Raw genomic sequence first — 22,214 nt, 5'->3', positions numbered from 1 at the left:
GTGTCGAGGCACAGATCTGGGCATGGGTACCAACACATTTATGCAGCATTGAAGGTCCCCCTTGTTCTTCATGATGCTCTCTGCGCTTTTAACGGACCTCTGAGACTATCACAGTGCAGGTGCATTTATACGGAGACTTGATTACACAAAGGTGGATTGTATTTATCATCATTAGTCATGTAGGTCAACATTGGATCATTCAGAGATCCTCACTGAACTTCTGGATAGAGTTTGCTGCACGGAAAGTAAAATTTTTGATTTGTTAAAAAAGTTTGAAATATCCAATAAATGTCGTTCCACTTCATGATTGTGTCGCACTTGTTGTTGATTCTTCACAAAAAAATACAGTTTTATATCTTTATGTTTGAAGCCTGAAATATGGCAAAAGTTCAAGGGGGCCTAATACTTTCGCAAGGCACTGTAGTGTTCTTTTTGGGTACTATGATATATATCTCTGGCCCTCTTTGTGGCCTTATCACAAGTAAAATATAAAAAATAAGATTAAATAAGACTTTAAAATAAAAATTTGAATAACAAAGCTGTAAAACATTATCCTAAATATGAACCATCAACTAAATGAATACAATAGGTGTTTAATATGAGGGTTTCAGCATGAAATATTATTTCTATATAAAATGTTTTACAAGCACTTATTTATGCTAATATAGAAATATGTCTTTGTTGTAAATATTTGCCACCAAACTGGTTGCAGTTGTGAAAAAATCAATGGTTAGAAGAGTTGGAGAGTTAAGCTGCTTTTTTTTCTCATAAATTAGGCTATTTTCTCTTGAAAAATATGGTGTTTCCACTAGAAACTACTGGACAATATGGATACAGATATAGAACATGAATGCTTTGTATGAATAAAGTTTTAAAAGTATAAATTACCAAACTTACCATAGATTGCCATATTTTACCTAAGATTCTTCTAACTTTGGTAACTCACTACCGGTAGCTTTACAACCCTACAAATAGTGAACAATGGAAATTGTTCCACCTTGCCCTCTTATAGGCTGTTGTGGAATTTTCACCATTTTATGTGGCACATACAGTATATGTGGCATTTTTCTAACCAATGGGGAGCCTCAGTTCCAGTGCTCAACAGCAAGTACCATACTGTTCACTGGTGACACTGTTCGTTATATTGAGTTATTCTCTGAGTGACTAATCCTAGCCAGCTCGAACGCGACTGGCACTGGGCATAAAAATACATAACAAGGTGTCTGGACCAGATTTTTTTGGTGTGGATCCTGGATGTCATCCAGGCAGGCGGATCTTTGGTGGGGGGAAAGATTGTTTTCAGCCCCCTTGCCCTCTCTCCCACTGCCCTGGCCTGGGTAATTACGGCTCTACTGTTCATGGTATGTTTACACAGATGAGAAACACCTGTTGCTTCTCCCCAAGCAGAAATCAGTCAGCCGCGGCTATTTTGGCAACGTCAGGATTATTAGGTGATCCCAAGGTGCCCTTGGCAAGCGTCGTTACATTGATAGCAGTTTTCCACTTGCACTTTGGTTTATTGTATAACGTAAACAAACATTAAAATAAATGTCTGTCTATTAATATGCTAACTATATATCGTAGCTGTTTTGGGGCTTGCACGAGACGATTCCTTGGCAGCGTGCTAAGACATGTGACGCAAGTCGGCCTATAGGGACCATGCTTGCGTCAATATATTTGAGTCAAGTATGGCAGACGGCTGTTGCAGATTTACGAAATGAATGTAGTACTTCCCAGATCATTGTCCTTCAAACTGCCCCTTCAGGTGATGAACTCCAAAAACAAGTTACTCCTGCTGACATGAAGGTTTGACAGAGGTAACGGGCAGAGAAGAGAGTGAGATGAATAATAATATACATTTTGATCTGAATTGAAGATCTAGAGAACATTTAAATGAATCCTTTTATCATTAATATACAATTCCTTTGCAAGCCTATTAGCTAGTCTGCCGCCAATAACAATGTTAAAATCTCCATGGGTTCTCCATGGGTTATCTGTTTACATCTGGTTGTGATGGTTGTATAGTTCCAACAGTCATTTGTAGCTGTGGATTGATACGTTTACTTTAATCAACCTCTATTGTTCTTGTGTGTATTAGTAGAAACAACATGCTCCTGTCACAGAGCTTTTGTTTCTGTAAAGTATTGTTTATAAGGTCAAACAGTTGCAGCCAGTTATTTTAATCTGCTGCGTTTGTAATGCCACTCTGTGCCGTGTCAATACCACAATGAGAGTGGGTTTCCGCCACTCCTATTGCTCTTTCCATTTGTTTTTGAATTACATGTGCATCAATTTATAATGTGTGATTAGACACAATCTAATAAATTGTGATAAACAAAATCGCACAATTTATGAATTGTGTAGTTACACTATTTGTAGCTACCTTGTAAACAGTACATGTTAGGGACACCAAAGAACATTGCAACAGTTAAAAGGACACCAAAGCCTGGTATCTCTATTTATCAACCAGTGATAAGAGAGGACTGTCAGTAGGCACATTCCTAAAGGGCCAAGGCTGTAGAGGCATTAATCGTCGTGCCATCCTTTCAGGTTGAGAGGGCTGCAAAATTCACATGGCCAATGGCCTTACCTAAAGTTGCACTGACAAGCATGATGGCACTGAGATTGTTTGTTGGGCATATGAGAGAGTAGACATATAGACAGGTGGTCAGGGGCATTGGTCTCAGAGGAAAGGGAGGATAGAGAGACAGTTGGTGTTGGGCATGCCTTTGGGGATGGCAGGATGCCACTGTAATTAATCAGGAGTGATGGCATGGAGGGGAACTGGATTGGGATAATCAGAAGCAGATGCTTGTACTGACCACTATTCTGAGAGGGCCTGACCTGCTGTATTTCTGCAGTCTGTGTGTTTGGTTATTCTGTGTATACGATGTCTATTCATTCTGTGGAATAGAATAGCAGAGTAAAGAACTGTCAATGTTGTTCTCCTACTTAGCTTTAACTGATATCATATACTGTATGTGCCAACTCCTTCGGGTAGCGGCAGGAGCTAGGGTTAGGGTTGTGGCAGGATCGGTGTTAGGGTTGCGTCTGGAGCTAAGGTTAGGGTTGCAGCTAGAGCTAGGGTCAGGGTTAGGGTTGTGACTGGGGTTAGGGTTAGGTCTGCAACTGAAGCTAGGGTTGGGGTTTGTATATGTGTGTCTGTCAGTGTGACTGTTAACAGGCAAAACTAGGTTCCCTTCTCACTTCACTGTCCCCCTGTACTTCTCTCTCTTGCCTATACAGGTTATGCCACTCCACAGGCTTCCTGAAACCCCCACTGTGAAAGAGAAGGGCTGATCCCCAAGCTCTAGCTACTCTCCTCCCACCTCCACCCGCCTCCCTCCCTAACCACACATAGCCCCCCACTCCTACTCCGCCGGACCCCGTACCCCATGGCTGCAGGAGGCCATGCCCCTGAGAAGGATGTGTTGATCAACCTGCATCAGGTAAGATTGATCGATTTATTTATTTATCTATGATGTTTATTTTCCTTCAGGAGGACATTACTTCTGCAGCTCAATATATGTTACCCATATAATATGTACAGTGCCTTGCAAAAGTATATATCCCTCTTGGCGTTTTTCCTATTTTGTTGCATTACGACCTGTAATTGAAATTGATTTTTATTCTATTTCATGTAATGGACATACACAAATGAGTCAAATTGGTGAAGTGAAATGTAAAAAATAACATTTTAAAATGGATTTCTTTTTATACGGAAAAGTTGTGGAGAAGTACAGATCAGGGTTGAGTTCTAAAAAAATATCTGAAACTTTGAACATCCCACGGAGGACCATTAAATCCATTATTTAAAAAATGGAAAGAATATGGCACCACAACAAACCTGCCAAGAGATGGCTGTCCACCAAAACTCATGGACCAGGCAAGGGCATTAATCAGAGAGGCAACAAAGAGACCAATGATAACCCTGAAGGAGCTGCAAAGCTCCACAGCAGAGCTGGGAGTATCTGTCCATAGGACCACTTTAAGGTGTACACTCCACAGAGCTGGGTTTTACAGAAGAGTGGCCAGAAAAAAGCCATTGCTTAAAGACAAAAATAAGCAAACACGTTTGGTGTTCGCCAAACGGCATGTGGGAGACTCACCAAACATATGGAAGAAGGTACTCTGGTCAGATGAGACTAAAATGTAGTTTTTTGTCATTAAGGAAAATGCTATGTGTGGCACAATCCCAACACGTCTCATCAGCTCGAGAACAGCATTCCCACAGTGAAGCATGGTTTTGGCAGCATCATGCTGTTGGGATGTTTTTCATCGGCAGGGAATTGAAGGAATGATGGATGGCACTAAATACAGGGACATTCTTGAGGGAAACCTGTTTGTCTTCCAGAGATTTGAGACTGGTGCGGAGGTTCACCTTCCAGCAGGACAATGACCCTAAGCATACTGTTAAAGCAACACTCGAGTGGTTTAAGGGGAAACATTTAAATGTCTTGGAATGGCCTAGTCAAAGCCCAGACCTCAATCCAATTCAGAATCTGTGGTATGACTTAAAGATTGCGGTACAAAGGTGCTTAACCTCTAGCGTCGAGCAATCCCGTATCCGGGAGCGTACTTATAGCCTCAAGCTCATTACCATAACGCAACGTTAACTATTCATGAAAATCGCAAATGAAATGAAAGAAATCAAATCAAATTTGATTTATATAGCCCTTCGTACATCAGCTGATATCTCAAAGTGCTGTACAGAAACCCAGCCTAAAACCCCAAACAGCAAGCAATGCAGGTGTAGAAGCACGGTGGCTAGGAAAAACTCCCTAGAAAGGCCAAAACCTAGGAAGAAACCTAGAGAGGAACCAGGCTATGTGGGGTGGCCAGTCCTCTTCTGGCTGTGCCGGGTGGAGATTATAACAGAACATGGCCAAGATGTTCAAATGTTCATAAATGACCAGCATGGTCGAATAATAACAAGGCAGAACAGTTGAAACTGGAGCAGCAGCACAGTCAGGTGGACTGGGGACAGCAAGGAGTCATCATGTCAGGTAGTCCTGGGGCATGGTCCTAGGGCTCAGGTCCTCCGAGAGAGAGAAAGAAAGAGAGAATTAGAGAGAGCATATGTGAGGTGGCCAGTGCTCTTCTGGCTGTGCCGGGTGGAGATTATAACAGAACATGGCGAAGATGTTCAAATGTTCATAAATGACCAGCATGGTCAGGTCAGTTGAAACTGGAGCAGCAGCATGGCCAGGTGGACTGGGGACAGCAAGGAGTCATCATGTCAGGTAGTCATGAGGCATGGTCCTAGGGCTCAGGTCCTCCGAGAGAGAGAAAGAAAGAAGGAGAGAATTAGAGAACGCACACTTAGATTCACACAGGACACCGAATAGGACAGGAGAAGTACTCCAGATATAACAAACTGACCCTAGCCCCCCGACACAAACTACTGCAGCATAAATACAGGAGGCTGAGACAGGAGGGGTCAGGAGACACTGTGGCCCCATCCGAGGACACCCCCGGACAGGGCCAAACAGGAAGGATATAACCCCACCCACTTTGCCAAAGCACAGCCCCCACACCACTAGAGGGATATCTTCAACCACCAACTTACCATCCTGAGACAAGGCTGAGTATAGCCCACAAAGATCTCCGCCACGGTACAACCCAAGGGGGGTGGCGCCAACCCAGACAGGATGACCACAACAGTGAAACAACCCACTCAGGTGACGCACCCGCTGCAGGGACGGCATGAGAGAGCCCCAGTAAGCCAGTGACTCAGCCCCTGTAATAGGGTTAGAGGCAGAGAATCCCAGTGGAAAGAGGGGAACTGGCCAGACAGAGACAACAAGGGCGGTTCGTTGCTCCAGAGCCTTTCCGTTCACCTTCCCACTCCTGGGCCAGACTAAACTCAATCATATGACCCACTGAAGAGATGAGTCTTCAGTAAAGACTTAAAGGTTGAGACCGAGTTTGCGTCTCTGACATGGGTAGGCAGACCGTTCCATAAAAATGGAGCTCTATAGGAGAAAGCCCTGCCTCCAGCTGTTTGCTTAGAAATTCTAGGGAATTTATTTAAATATATTCACTCACAAGCTTAGCCTTTTGTTAACAACACTGTCATCTCAGATTTTCAAAATATGCTTTTCAACCATAGCTACACAAGCATTTGTGTAAGAGTATTGATAGCTAGCATAGCATTAAGCCTAGCATTCAGCAGGCAACATTTTCACAAAAACAAGAAAATCATTCAAATAAAATAATTTACCTTTGAAGAACTTCGGATGTTTTCAATGAGGAGACTCTCAGTTAGATAGCAAATGTTCATTTTTTCCAAGAAGATTATTTGAGTAGGAGAAATCAGAGGAAGACCCTAAAAATTGTCAAAGACTCCAGCCAGCCTAGTCATAGATTGTTCTCTTTGCTACCACACGGCAAGCGGTACTGGGGCACTTCCGGAAGTCTATGTCCAAGAGGCTGCAAAACAGCTTCTACCCCCAATCCATAAGACTCCTGAACATCTAATCAAATGGCTACCCAGGCTATTTGCATTTTCCCCCTATTACACTGCTGCAGCTCTGTGTTTATTATCAATACATAGTCACTTTATTTTATTTATTTTTATTTGACCTTTATTTAACCAGGTAGGCTAGTTGAGAACAAGTTCTCATTTGCAACTGCGACCTGGCCAAGATAAAGCAAAGCAGTTCGACACATACAACAACACAGAGTTACACATGGAATAAACAAACATACAATCAATAATACAGTAGAAAAGTCTATGTACAGCATATGCAAATGAGGTAGGATAAGAGCGGTAAAGGCAATAAATAGGCCATGGTGGCGAAGTACAATATAGCATTTAAACACTGGAATGGTAGAATGTGCAGAAGATGAATGTGCAAGTAGAGATACTGGGGTGCAAAGGAGCAAGATACATAGATAAATACAGTATGGGGATGAGGTAGATTGGATGGGCTATTTACAGATGAGCTGTGAGCTGATCTGACAGCGGGTGCTTAAATCTAGTGAGGGAGGTAAGAATCTCCAGCTTTATTGATTTTTGCAGTTTGTTCCAGTCATTGGCAGCAGAGAACTGGAAGGAGAGGTGGCTGAGGGAAGAATTGGCTTTGGGGGTGACCAGTGAGATATACCTGCTGGAGTGCATGCTATGGGTGGGTGCTGCTATGGTGACCAGTGAGCTGAGGTAAGGCAGGGCTTTACCTCGCAGAGACTTGTAGATGACCTGGAGCCAGTGGGTTTTGCAATGAGTATGAATCGAGGGCCAGCCAACGAGAGTGTACAGGTCACAGTGGTGGGTAGTATATGGGGCTTTGGTGACAAAACGGATGGCACTGTGGTAGACTAAATCCAATTTGTTGGGTAGAGTGTTGGATGCTATTTTGTAAATGGCATCGCCGAAGTCGAGGATTGGTAGGATGGTCAGTTTTATGAGGGTATGTTTGGCAGCATGAGTGAAGGATGCTTTGTTGCGAAATTGGATTGGAGATGTTTAATGTGAGTCTGGAAGGAGAGTTTACAGTCTAACCAGCCAACCAGGTATTTGCAGTGATTGGTTGAAGAGTATGCATTTAGTTTTACATGCATTTAAGAGCAGTTGGAGGCCACGGAAGGAGAGTTGTATGGCATTGTATGGCTCATCTGGAGGTTAGTTAACACAGTATCCAAAGAAGTGCCAGAGGTATACAGAATGGTGTCGTCTGCGTAGAGATGGATTAAAGAATCACCAGCAGCAAGAGTGACATTGATGTATACAGAGAAGAGAGTCGGCCCGAGAATTGAACCCTGTGGGACCCCCATAGAGACTGCCAGAGGTCCGGACAATAGGCCCTCCGATTTGACATACTGAACTCTATCAGAGAAGTAGTTGGTGAACCAGGTGAGGAAATCATTTGATAAACCAAGGCTGTTGAGTCTGCCAATAAGAATGTTGTGATTGACAGAGTCAACAGCCTTTGCCAGATCGATGCATACGGCTGCACAGTAATGTCTCTTATTGATGGCGGTTATGATATCGTTTAGGACCTTGAGCGTGGCGGAGGTGCACCCATGACCAGCTCTGATACCAGATTGCATAGTGGAGAAGGTACGGTGGGATTCGAAATGGTTGGTAATCTGTTTGTTATCTTGGCTTTCGAAGACCTTAGAAGACAGTGTAGAATAGATATATATCCGTAGCAGTTTGGGTCTAGAGTGTCTCCCCTTTGAAGAGGAGCATGACCGCGGCAGCTCTCCAATCTATGAGAATCTCAGACGATACGAAATAGAGGTTGAACAGGCTAGTAATAGGGGTTGCAACAATTTCACCGATCATTTTATAAAGAGAGGGTTAAGATTGTCTAGACCGGCTGATTTGTAGGGGTCCAGATTTTGCAGCTCTTTCAGAATATCAGCTATTTGTGTATTTGGGTGAAGGAGAAGTGGGGAGGTTTGGGCGAGTTGCTGTTGGGAGCGCAGGGCTGATGACCGGGGTAGGGGTAGCCAGTTGGAAAGCATGCCCAGCCGTAGAAAAATGCTTGTTGAAATTCTCAATTATAGTGGATTTTTTGGTGGTAACAGTGTTCCCTAGCCTCAGTGCAGTGGGCAGCTGGGTGGAGGTGCTCTTATTCTCCATGGATTTTACAGTGTCTCAGAACTTTTTTGAGTTTGTGCTACAGGATGTAAATTTCTGTTTGAAAAAGCTAGCCTTAGCTTGTCTATATTTGTTCCTAACTTCCCTGAAAAGTTGCATATCACGGGGGCTGTTCGATGCTAATTCAGAACGCCACAGGATGTTTTTGTTCTGGTCGAGTGCAGTCAGGTCTGGAGAGAACCAAGGGCTTAAAAGATTCCCACAACTTTCAAGGAACCAAATGTACTTTAAGGGCTTGTAAGTAAGCATTTTTCAGTAAGGTATACGCTCGTTGTAATTGGGCGCATGTTACAAATAAAGTTTGATTTGATTTCTATTTGCCATATATTGAAATCCAATATGGACTTTAACAGAATGTTTCCTAAAAGTTCAAACATGGTTACATTTTATTGACATTTTGGAAATGCTCTGAAATAGTTACGAGGTCGTTAAAAACAACATTCTTCTGTGGGAATCGCAGTACTTCAGCATAAATGTTTCTACTGGTTTCCTCCCGGTTCTATAAAATTAAGAAACCTTCCATTAAAACCACACGCAAATGTTAGTAATGTTCAAAGAATGTTCTAAGAATATTATTTAACCTCTTGCTCCTACCTGGCACGCAGGCGTCCCATCTAGAGCTCTGGAAATGCAAATGCGCTATGCTAAATGCTAATAGTATTAGTTAAAACTCAAAAGTTCATTAAAATACACATGCAGGGTATTGAATTAAAGCTACACTCGTTGTGAATCCAGGCAACAAGTCAGATTTTTAAAATGCTTTTCGGCGAAAGCATGAGAAGCTATTATCTGATAGTATGTAACACCCCAAAAGACCCGCAGGGGACGTAAACAAAATAATTAGCATAGTCGGCGCTACACAAACCGCACAAATAAAATATAAAACATTCATTACCTTTGACCATCTTCTTTGTTGGCACTCCTAGATGTCCCATAATCACTATTGGGTCTTTTTTTCGATTAAATCGGTCCATATATAGCCTAGATATCGATCTATGAAGACTGTGTGATAAACGAAAAAAATAGCGTCTTATAACGTAACGTCATTTTTTTAAACTAAAAAAGTCGACGATAAACTTTCACAAAACACTTCGAAATACTTTTGTAATGCAACTTTAGGTATTAGTAAACGTTAATAAGCGATCAAATTAATCACGAGACGAAGTGTTTTCTATAGGGGTCCGTCTGGAAATAATGTCCGTATATTTCTCAACCAAAATATCCGGTCGGAGACCTGAAGAAAAAGCCTGTCTCTTGTTCGTTTGACCAAGAAACAAAGAATTGGCAAATGACAAGACTGTTGACATCGTGTGGAAGCTGTAGGTACTGCAACCTCAGCCCTATTTAATGTCGTTCACCCATAACAATGGGTTGATGCGGCGGATGGATATATTTTTCCACTTTCAGTGATCATATTTTCCTGCACTTTTCGATGAAACGCACATTCTGTTATAGTCACAGGGGTGATTTAACCAGTTTTATAAATGTCTGAGTGTTTTCTATCCACACATACATCATATGCATATACTATATTCCTGGCCTGAGTAACAGGGAGCTGAAATGTTGCGCGATTTTTAACAGAATGTTCGAAAAAGTAGGGGGTAGGAGTAACAGGTTAATGACCGATACGTTCTGTTCTCAGCGTCAACAGATCTCTATCTTCTATCTTGTTAAGTGGGTTCGCGTGTGCTGGCTGCGCCCACTAATTGGCCACACATGATCTTAATGAGTTCTTGTTTCCTTTAAAATATGGTCTGTTTGAATAGAAAATGTTTTTATGTTAAAAAAAACATGGCACAGTTAAAAATTATGTTTGCATGAGTAATGCCAAAGCAAATTCATTTCCATGTGTCCTATCTGTGTTTGGAGTTCAAAACAGTTAACCCAAACTAAAGTAGCAGTGTTATTAAACATCTCTTTGAAACATTAAGTAAAGGTTTTAAGGAAGTTATTATTCATAAACCTCCAAATAATCACAATGTTAAGAAAATGTTCTCAGAATGTTATTTAACATCCTTAAAATAACCTAGAATTTCCTCATTTTTTTCTCAGACCCTCCCTGCAACCTAAAAATGTACATTTCCAGAACAGGCTAAATGTTCACTTCCATTCTCAGAACATTTTAAAATACTTTTTCCAGTCAGGAAACGTATGGCTTCATTCCTAGAACCAATGGGAATCCGAAAATGTACAGTCCCACAACTTTCAAGGAACCAAATGTACTAACTGGGACACTCCTTCATTAAAAAATGAAATACATATGTGTATTAAGTTTAACTGATCTATAAATATCACAGTGGGCCTTGAAGGTAAGCAAGCGGGAAAATACTGTGGGTAAATACTAGTCTACTGGCTTGCCTTCTGGAGATCAAAGGTTAAGATCTTAAGCTCTCCAGTCAGTATCCGTCATGCTGCATCAGAATTAACCTCTAGCCTCTGGCCCTGACAGAACCTCTTAAGGATAATGCACTGTATGCTCGATGGTATGTGCCACTTCCCAGGTAGAACAAGTTGACAGATAGATGGGTGGGAAATAAGGGCAGATGTTGCTGCCGTCAGCTGTTATCACTGCTGAGAGATCAGAGGTAACAAACTGCCAGTGAAGCCATCCACTGAGCTGCTTAGCTGCAGGGTGAGGCACTCATGCTATGTATCCTTACACTTGTATGGCCCCTGTAGATTATACTGTGGATGTACTGTATTTAGATGTGTTTGCATGTAGAGATAGATACACTTGCTGTATTACAGTGTGTGCAACAGTGTTTGTGACAGCATTTAATTTGAAGCTTACAGAATCACACTCATGTTGAATCCTGCCCGAGCATGTGTGTGTGTGTGTGTGGCATTTCCCATGCACACTAGGCTGGCTATCGAAGGCTTTGTCTCTTCGTTCATCTATCAGCTAGCATCGAGAGCATAGCCTCTCCCTGTCAGTGCCACATCTCCTTTGATTGGCTGTGAGAGAGTGAATTGAATATGTGCCTTTTCATAGACACATCTGCTATAAACAATAATGCCATTTCACCTCTGCATTTCTCTTTCTAAATCCTTTTTTGTCATTTCTCTCTCTTTCTGAGCAGTCATCTCTCTCTCTCACACTCTTTCTCTTGGCTCCTTTTCCCTCTCTCTCTGGGCAGTATGACGTAGTTTAAATACTAAACCCGCCTCTTCTCATGACAAAAACCAGTCATTAGTTTGTTTTTTCACTTTGACATTTTGCAGCAGTCACAAAAGATCTATCTAGGAATAGCCTGCTGTAAAAAACAGCATAGACCAGCATACATTTCAAGCTGGTTCGTTCTGGTCTATGTTGGTCAGCGCTGGTCAGATGCTGGTGGAGCTGGTCTGACCAGCATGGCCTAGCTCAGTGGTCACCAACCTTTTCTGAGGCAAGATCACTCTCTCAAAATGCAAGCCAATATCTACTACACAGATTCTTTTTGTTACATACCTTAAAAAACGTATGTATATGCAACATTAATCTATTAAAAACTGTACTGTAGCAATGAAGTTTGTGCTATACGCCCAATACGTCACAGCATATTGGCTTTGCTTGAATTGCCCTGCCAATGCATTGTTGTTTGGACAATTTCTATATTTGAAGTATGCCAAATAATAACACCGATAATAGATCAGTTGTTGTATTACTTGTGAGGCACAGCTGAGTGAGCTTACATTTAAATAATTAGCTTTTTATTGTAGTTTTACTGGGCTGCTGGAGCCTGCATCTGATGGTTAGTCTCAGTGGAGGGAGAGAGCAGCAGACTGAGGGTCCGCCTCTCAACGTCCCTCCGCTCTCCCTTTTATCTGCTGATACTGACCAAAAAGGGACACTGTCTTCCAGCTGATAGAGAAACTCATGCCTCATGCACAAATTCATGTTGTTACTCCAATGAAAAGAGAAAGTGAAATATTCCTCAATATTAAAAAAAGAGCCATTAATAACAAAGCAAGTCAAAACACATTCCTACTCATTAATTACAGCTTGCAGTGCTGGTTGTAGTGCGAGTGGAAGTAGGAAGAATGCACCTGTTATGGCTTATAAAAGTATTTCATAAAAGGTGTTGACAGTGCTGAGTAAAATCTTAAACATGAACACACTCAAAAACAGCATCTCGTTGCTGTATTTGTATTTGTTATGCAGGTGAATGAGGACCCAAAAGCGACTTGGCGAAAACAGAGTCTTTAATCCAGTAAAGTAAATCTATAATCATAAGGCATAATTCCACTCGTAATGACGAGAACAGACTGGAGACTCGATCAAGAACTGCAGGTTGCCTCGGGAAGGCACTTGAACGTAGCAGACTCAGACACCTGCTCACCACGCAGCATCTGAGGGAAACACGACACGACAGGGCGATACACAGACACAGCACGGTGAACAATAGACAAGGATCCGACAGGGCAGAAACGGAAAACAAGGGGAGAAATAGGGACTCTAATCAGGGAAAAGGATAGGGAACAGGTGTGGGAAGACTAAATGATTGATTAGGGGAATAGGAACAGCTGGGAGCAGGAACGGAACGATAGAGAGAAGAGAGAGAGGAAGGGAGAGAGAAAAAGGGGAACGAACCTAAAAAGACCAGCAGGGGGAAAATGAACAGAGGGAAAAGCAAAATGACAAGACAATCTAAGACAAAACATGACAGTACCCCCCACTCACCGAGCGCCTCCTGGCGCACTCGAGGAGGAATCCTGGCGGCAACGGAGGAAATCATCAATAAGTGAACGGTCCAGCACGTCCCGAGACGGAACCCAACTCCTCTCCTCAGGACCGTAACCCTCCCAATCCACTAAGTATTGGTGACCCCGTCCCCGAGAACGCATGTCCATGATCCTACGTACCTTGTAAATAGGTGCGCTCTCGACAAGGACGCGAGGGGGGAGGGAAGACGAACGGGGTGCGAAGAAAGGGCTTGACACAGGAGACATGGAAGACAGGATGGACGCGACGAAGATGTCGCGGAAGAAGCAGTCGCACAGCGACAGGATTGACGACCTGGGAGACACGGAACGGACCAATGAACCGCGGAGTCAACTTACGAGAAGCTGTCGTAAGAGGAAGGTTGCGAGTGGAAAGCCACACTCTCTGGCCGCAACAATACCTTGGACTCTTAATCCTGCGTTTATTGGCGGCTCTCACAGTCTGTGCCCTGTAACGGCAAAGTGCAGACCTCACCCTCCTCCAGGTGCGCTCACAACGTTGGACAAACGCTTGAGCGGAGGGAACGCTGGACTCGGCAAGCTGGGATGAGAACAGAGGAGGCTGGTAACCCAGACTACTCTGAAACGGAGATAACCCGGTAGCAGACGAAGGAAGCGAGTTGTGAGCGTATTCTGCCCAGGGGAGCTGTTCTGCCCAAGACGCAGGGTTTCTGAAAGAAAGGCTGCGTAGTATGCGACCAATCGTCTGATTGGCCCTCTCTGCTTGACCGTTAGACTGGGGATGAAACCCGGAAGAGAGACTGACGGACGCACCAATCAAACGACAGAACTCCCTCCAAAACTGTGACGTGAATTGCGGGCCTCTGTCTGAAACGGTGTCTAACGGGAGGCCATGAATTCTGAACACATTCTCGATGATGATTTGTGCCGTCTCCTTAGCGGAAGGAAGTTTAGCGAGGGGAATGAAATGTGCCGCCTTAGAGAACCTATCGACAACCGTAAGAATCACAGTCTTCCCCGCAGACAAAGGCAGACCGGTAATGAAGTCTAGGGCGATGTGAGACCATGGTCGAGAAGGAATGGGGAGCGGTCTGAGACGACCGGCAGGAGGAGAGTTACCCGACTTAGTCTGCGCGCAGTCCGAACAAGCAGCCATGAAACGGCGCGTGTCACGCTCCTGAGTCGGCCACCAAAAGCGCTGGCGAATAGACGCAAGAGTGCCTCGAACACCGGGATGACCAGCTAACTTGGCAGAGTGAGCCCACTGAAGAACAGCCAGACGAGTGGAAACAGGAACGAAAAGGAGGTTACTAGGACAAGCGCGCGCGACGCAGTGTGCGTGAGTGCTTGCTTAACCTGTCTTTCAATTCCCCAGACTGTCAACCCGACAACACGCCCATAAGGAAGAATCCCTCGGGATCAGTAGAAGCCACAGAAGAACTAAACAGACGGGATAAGGCATCAGGCTTGGTGTTTTTGCTACCCGGACGGTAAGAAATCACAAACTCGAAACGAGCGAAAAACAACGCCCAACGAGCTTGACGGGCATTAAGTCGTTTGGCAGAACGGATGTACTCAAGGTTCTTATGGTCTGTCCAAACGACAAAGGAACGGTCGCCCCCTCCAACCACTGTCGCCATTCGCCTAGGGCTAAGCGGATGGCGAGCAGTTCGCGGTTACCCACATCATAGTTGCGTTCAGATGGCGACAGGCGATGAGAAAAATAAGCGCAAGGATGAACCTTATCGTCAGACTGGAAGCGCTGGGATAGAATGGCTCCCACGCCTACCTCTGAAGCGTCAACCTCGACAATGAATTGTCTAGTGACGTCAGGAGTAACAAGGATAGGAGCGGACGTAAAACGTTCTTTTAGAAGATCAAAAGCTCCCTGGGCGGAACCGGACCACTTAAAACACGTCTTGACAGAAGTAAGAGCTGTGAGAGGGGCAGCAACTTGACCGAAATTACGAATGAAACGCCGATAGAAATTAGCGAAACCTAAAAAGCGCTGCAACTCGACACGTGACCTTGGAACAGGCCAATCACTGACAGCTTGGACCTTAGCGGAATCCATCTGAATGCCTTCAGAGGAAATAACGGAACCGAGAAAAGTAACGGAGGAGACATGAAAAGAGCACTTCTCAGCCTTCACGTAGAGACAATTCTCTAAAAGGCGCTGTAGAACACGTCGAACGTGCTGAACATGAATCTCGAGTGACGGTGAAAAAATCAGGATATCGTCAAGATAGACAAAAACAAAGATGTTCAGCATGTCTCTCAGAACATCATTAACTAATGCCTGAAAAACAGCTGGCGCATTGGCGAGACCAAACGGCAGAACCCGGTACTCAAAATGCCCTAACGGAGTGTTAAACGCCGTTTTCCACTCGTCCCCCTCTCTGATGCGCACGAGATGGTAAGCGTTACGAAGGTCCAACTTAGTAAAGCACCTGGCTCCCTGCAGAATCTCGAAGGCTGATGACATAAGGGGAAGCGGATAACGATTCTTAACCGTTATGTCATTCAGCCCTCGATAATCCACGCAGGGGCGCAGAGTACCGTCCTTCTTCTTAACAAAAAGAACCCCGCCCCGGCCGGAGAGGAAGAAGGCACTATGGTACCGGCGTCAAGAGACACAGATAAATAATCCTCGAGAGCCTTACGTTCGGGAGCCGACAGAGAGTATAGTCTACCCCGAGGAGGAGTGGTCCCCGGAAGGAGATCAATACTACAATCATACGACCGGTGAGGAGGAAGGGAGTTGGCTCGGGACCGACTGAAGACCGTGCGCAGATCATGATATTCCTCCGGCACTCCTGTCAAATCGCCAGGTTCCTCCTGAGAAGTGGGGACAGAAGAAATGGGAGGGATGGCAGACGTTAAACACTTCACATGACAAGAAACGTTCCAGGATAGAATAGAATTACTAGACCAATTAATAGAAGGATTATGACATACTAGCCAGGGATGACTCAAAACAACAGGTGTAAAAGGTGAACGAAAAATCAAAAAAGAAATAGTCTCACTGTGGTTACCAGATACTGTGAGAGTTAAAGGTAGTGTCTCAAATCTGATACTGGGAAGATGACTACCATCTAAGGCAAACATGGGCGTAGGCTTGTCTAACTGTCTGAAAGGAATGTCATGTTTCCGAGCCCATGCTTCGTCCATGAAACAACCCTCAGCCCCAGAGTCAATCAAGGCACTGCATGTAGCACCCGAACCGGTCCAGCGTAGATGGACCGACATAGTAGTACAGGATCTAGATGAAGAGACCTGAGTAGTAGCGCTCACCAGTAGCCCTCCGCTTACTGATGAGCTCTGGCCTTTACTGGACATGAATTGACAAAATGTCCATCAAATCCGCAATAGAGGCACAGGCGGTTGGTGATCCTCCGTTCCCTCTCCTTGGTCGAGATGCGAATACCTCCCAGCTGCATGGGCTCAGTCTCTGAGCCAGAAGAGGGAGATGGTTGCGATGCGGAGCAGGGAAACACCGTTGACGCGAGCTCTCTTCCACGAGCTTGGTGACGAAGATCTACCCGTCGTTCTATGCGGATGGCGAGAGCAATCAAAGAGTCCACACTGGAAGGAACCTCCCGAGAGAGAATCTCATCTTTGACCACTGCGTGGAGTCCCTCCAGAAAACGAGCGAGCAGCGCCGGCTCGTTCCAGTCACTAGAGGCAGCAAGAGTGCGAAACTCTATAGAGTAATCCGTTATGGATCGATCACCTTGGCATAGGGAAGCCAGGGCCCTAGAAGCCTCCCTACCAAAAACTGAACGGTCAAAAACCCGAATCATCTCCTCTTTAAAGTTCTGGTAATTGTTTGAACAATCAGCCCTTGCCTCCCAGATAGCTGTGCCCCACTCTCGAGCCCGGCCAGTAAGGAGTGAAATGACGTAAGCAACCCGAGCTCTCTCGCTAGAGTATGTGTTGGGTTGGAGAGAGAACACAATATCACACTGGGTGAGAAAGGAGCGACACTCCGTGGGCTGCCCGGAGTAGCAAGGTGGGTTATTAACCCTAGGTTCCGGAGGCTCGGCAGGCCAGGAAGTAACAGGTGGCACGAGACGAAGACTCTGGAACTGTCCAGAGAGGTCGGAAACCTGAGCGGCCAGGTTCTCCACGGCATGGCGAGCAGCAGACAATTCCTGCTCGTGTCTGCCGAGCATGGCTCCTTGGATCTCGACGGCAGTGTTACGAGCATCTGTAGTCGCTGGGTCCATTCTTTGGTCGGATCCTTCTGTTATGCAGGTGAATGAGGACCCAAAAGCGACTTGGCGAAAACAGTCTTTAATCCAGTAAAGTAAATCTATAATCATAAGGCATAATTCCACTCGTAATGACGAGAACAGACTGGAGACTCGATCAAGAACTGCAGGTTGCCTCGGGAAGGCACTTGAACGTAGCAGACTCAGACACCTGCTCACCACGCAGCATCTGAGGGAAACACGACACGACAGGGCGATACACAGACACAGCACGGTGAACAATAGACAAGGATCCGACAGGGCAGAAACGGAAAACAAGGGGAGAAATAGGGACTCTAATCAGGGAAAAGGATAGGGAACAGGTGTGGGAAGACTAAATGATTGATTAGGGGAATAGGAACAGCTGGGAGCAGGAACGGAACGATAGAGAGAAGAGAGAGAGGAAGGGAGAGAGAAAAAGGGGAACGAACCTAAAAAGACCAGCAGGGGGAAAATGAACAGAGGGAAAAGCAAAATGACAAGACAATCTAAGACAAAACATGACAGTATTGGTCTCTCTACTCCTGGTTTTAAAATGTTTAGAAATCTCAACAGTATGAACTTTGCTTTAATTTTATTTTATGCCTGCTCCGTTACTGCAGACAGACATGGCAGCTGAATCGGGTGCACCTACCACCAATAGCGCAAATAAATAAATAAAAATAGGAACGCAAGGCTTTAGCGTAGCGTTCTTTACATCATTTTTTGCCTATTGTCTATGATTGCCTTGGAGATCGACCAGTCGATCGCGATCGAACAGCTGGTGACCACTTGTCTACCTGGTTATGCTGGCCAACCAGCCTTCTGTTTCATTTGATGTATTAGGCTCCCCATTAGCCGACGCCAATGGTGACAACTAGTCTTACTGGGGTCCGACATATAACGGAAAATACTTTACAGACCAAAATACTTTCTCTGACCTCCTCCCTATAGGGTGTCTCATCATTGTCGGTAGTCAGGCCTAACACTGTTGTGTCGTCAGCAACCTTAATGATGGTGTTGGAGTCGTGTTTGGACACACAGTCGTGGGTGAACAGGGGAGTAAGTACACACCCTTGAGTGGCCCCAGTGTTGAGGATCAGCGTGGTAGACGTGTTGTTGCTTACCCTTTCCATCTGGGGGCGGCTCATCAGGAAGTCCATGATCCAGTTGCAGAGGGAGGTGTTTAGTCCCAGGGTCCTTAGCTTAATGATGAGCTTCGTGGGCACTATGGTGTTGAACGCTGAGCTGTAGTCAATGAACAGCATTCTCACATAGGTGTTCCTTTTGTAAAAGTGGGAAAGGACAGTGTGGAGTGCGATTGAGATGGCGTCGTCTGTGGATCTTTTGGGGCAGTATAACGAATTTGAGTGGGTCTAGGGTTTCTGGTATGAGGGTGTTGATGTGAGCCATGACCAGCCTTCCAAAGCACTTCATGGCTACCGACGTGAGTGAATTAGTGTCTCGCTCCTTGAAAGCGGCAGCTCTAGCCTTTATTTTGACGCTGATGTTGCCTGTAATCCATGGCTTCTGGTTGGGATATGTACGTACGGTCCCTGTGGGGACAACGTTGCCGACGACTGAGGTGGTATACTCCTCAACGCCATTGGATGAATCCCCAAGCATATTCCAGACTGTGCTAGCAAAACAGTCCTGTAGCGTAGCATCCGCGTCATCTGACCACTACCGTATTGAGCGAGTCACTGGTACTTCCTGCTTTAGTTTTTGCTTGTAAGCAGGAATTAGGAGGATAGAATTTTGGTCAGATTTTCCAAATGGAGGGCGGGGGAGAGCTTTGTACACATCTCTGTGTGTGCAGGAAAGGTGGTCTACAGTTTTTTTTCTCTGGTTACACATGTGACATGCTGGTAAAAATTTAGTAAAACTGATTTAAGTTTTCATGCATTAAAGTCCCTGGCCACTAGGAGCGCTGCTTCTGGATGAGCATTTTCTTGTTTGCTTATGGCCATATAGAGATGGTTGAGTGTGGTCTTAGTGCCAGCATCGGTCTGTGGTGGTAAATAGACGGCTACGAATCATATAGATGAGAACTCTCTTAGTATATAGTGTGGTCTACAGCGTATCATAAGGTACTCTACCTCAGGCGAGCAATGCCTTGAGACTTCTTTAATATTAGACATTGCTCACCAGCTGCTTTGACAAAAAGACACACCCCCACCCCTCGCCTTACCAGAAATCCAATATAGACGGTGTTAAGAGATAGATGGGAGGGGTTCAATGGTGCTGAAGGGTGGGACAAATAACAACAAGATAACAAATGTAAAATATACTGTTAAAAATATATGTCAAATAGAAATCAAACTGAATGGACATCAGAAATAGGAAGGCCAGGACTAAAAACAAACAAAATATAAAGTTGAAGTCAGAAGTTTACATACATTTAGGTTGGAGTAATTTAAAACTTGTTTTTCAACCACATCTACTTTGTGCATGACACAAGTAATATTTCCAACAATTGTTTACAGACAGATTATTTCACTTATAATTCACTGTATCACAATTCCAGTGGGTCATAAGTTTACATACACTAAGCTGACTGTGCCTTTAACAGCTTGGAAAATTCCAGAAGATTATGTCATGGCTTTAGAAGCGTCTGATAGGCTAATTTACATCATTTGAGTCACTTGGGGGTGTACCTGTGGATGTATTTCAAGGCCTACCTTCATACTCAGTGCCTATTTGCTTGACATCATGGGAAAAATGAAAGAAATCAGTCAAGATCTTTTTTTTAGACCTCCACAAGTCTGGTTCATCCAATTTACAAATGCCTGAAGGTACCACGTTCATCTGTATAAGCAATAGTACGCAAGTATAAACACCATGGAACCATGCAGCCATCATACTGTCCAGGAAGGACACGCATTCTGTCTCCTAGAGGTGAATGTAATTTGGTGTGAAAAGTTCAAATCAATCCCAGAACAACAGCAAATGATCTTGTGAAGATGCTGGAGGAAACAAGTACAAAGTATCTATATCCACAGTAAAACGAGTCCTATATTGACTTAACCTGAAAGGCCACGCAGCAAGGAAGAAGCCGCCGCTCCAAAATCGCCATAAAAAAGTGTTGTTGCTTCTTAGTTTACTCCAATTAGGTGAGGGGTGGTAGGGTTTGCAGGAAATAATAAAATATGTAAACATTTAAAAATAAATCTGTTAAAGGAATGAAATATCTTATTTTTTATTTTTTTTACAAGTTCTTTAAATGTGCTGAGAATGTTCCAAAGCCAAGCAGCTATCCTGCACCATTCCCAGAAATTTGTGGGAAGGTTGTATGCAAAATAACCATAGGACAACCACACTCTCGTCAAGCTCTAAGAAACGCATGATTCTCAGAATGTTTTAGCTGGGGTGCCTTTAACTCTGCCTTTAACTCTCAGAAAAGCAAAACGTCAGTTTAGGGCTAGGTTATTTTCCCTCAAACACCATCTATGTACAGTGGGGCAAAAAAAGTATTTAGTCAGACACCAATTGTGCAAGTTCTCCCACTTAAAAAAAGATGAGAGAGGCCTGTAATTTTCATCATAGGTACACTTCAACTATGACAGACAAAATGAGAAGAAAAAAATCCAGAAAAATGTATTTGCAAATTATGGTGGAAAATAAGTATTTGGTCAATAACAAAAGTTTATCTCAATACTTTGTTATATACCCTTTGTTGACAATGACAGAGGTCAAACGTTTTCTGTAAGTATTCACAAGGTTTTCACACACTGTTGCTGGTATTTTGGCCCATTCCTCCATGCAGATCTCCTCTAGAGCAGTGATGTTTTGGGGCTGTTGCTGGGCAACACAGACTTTCAACTCCCTCCAAAGATTTTCTATGGGGTTGAAATCTGGAGACTGGCTAGGCCACTCCAGGACCTTGAAATGATTCTTACGAAGCCACTCCTTCATTGCCCGGGCGGTGTGTTTGGGATCATTGTCATGCTGAAAGAACCAGCTTAATCTTCAATGCCCTTGCTGATGGAAGGAGGTTTTCACTCAAAATCTCACGATACATAGTCCCATTCATTCTTTCCTTTACACGGATTAGTCGTCCATGATGTTTCCATCCCCATGCTTCACAGTAGGTATGATGTTCTTTGGATGCAACTCAGCAATCTTTGTCCTCCAAACACGACAAGTTGAGTTTTTACCAAAAAGTTTTATTTTGGTTTCATCTGACCATATGACATTCTCCCAATCTTCTTCTGGATCATCCAAATGCTCTCTAGCAAACTTCAGACGGGCCTGGACATGTACTGGCTTAAGCTGGGGGACACGTATTGCACTACAGGAATTGTGTCCCTGGCGGCATAGTGTGTTACTGATGGTAGGCTTTGTTACTTTGGTCCCAGTTCTCTGTAGGTCATTCACTAGGTCCCCCCGTGTGGTTCTGGGATTTTTGCTCAGCGTTCTTGTGATCATTTTGTCCCCACGGGGTGAGATCTTGTGTGGAGCCCCAGATCGAGGGAGATTATCAGTGGTCTTGTATGTCTTCCATTTCCTAATAATTGCTCCCACAGTTGATTTCTTCAAACCAAGCTGCTTACCTATTGCAGATTCAGTCTTCCCAGCCTGGTGCAGGTCTACAATTTTGTTTCTGGTGTCCTTTGACAGCTCTTTGGTCTTGGCCATAGTGGAATTTGGAGTGTGACTGTTTGAGGTTGTGGACAGGTGTCTTTTATACTGATAACAAGTTCAAACAG

General features: G+C 44.2%; 1 protein-coding gene across 1 annotated transcript in view; it reads left to right on the top strand.

The window, feature by feature from the left end:
* Window positions 1–22,214, top strand: part of LOC124043776 (anion exchange protein 3-like) — a 94,716-nt gene that overhangs the window by 7,543 nt on the left and 64,959 nt on the right. Inside the window, exon 2 of the mRNA XM_046362725.1 lies at window positions 3,247–3,449. Within this exon, the coding sequence (XP_046218681.1) occupies window positions 3,396–3,449 (54 nt within the window). The 5' untranslated portion in view covers window positions 3,247–3,395. The remainder of the gene's footprint in view (window positions 1–3,246; window positions 3,450–22,214) is intronic.

This window comes from Oncorhynchus gorbuscha, linkage group LG01, assembly GCF_021184085.1.
Source record: "Oncorhynchus gorbuscha isolate QuinsamMale2020 ecotype Even-year linkage group LG01, OgorEven_v1.0, whole genome shotgun sequence".
NCBI classification, from domain to species: Eukaryota; Metazoa; Chordata; class Actinopteri; order Salmoniformes; family Salmonidae; genus Oncorhynchus; species Oncorhynchus gorbuscha.
The sequence above is the reverse complement of the archived record's forward strand: the minus strand, read 5'-3'. Positions and strand labels throughout refer to the sequence as shown.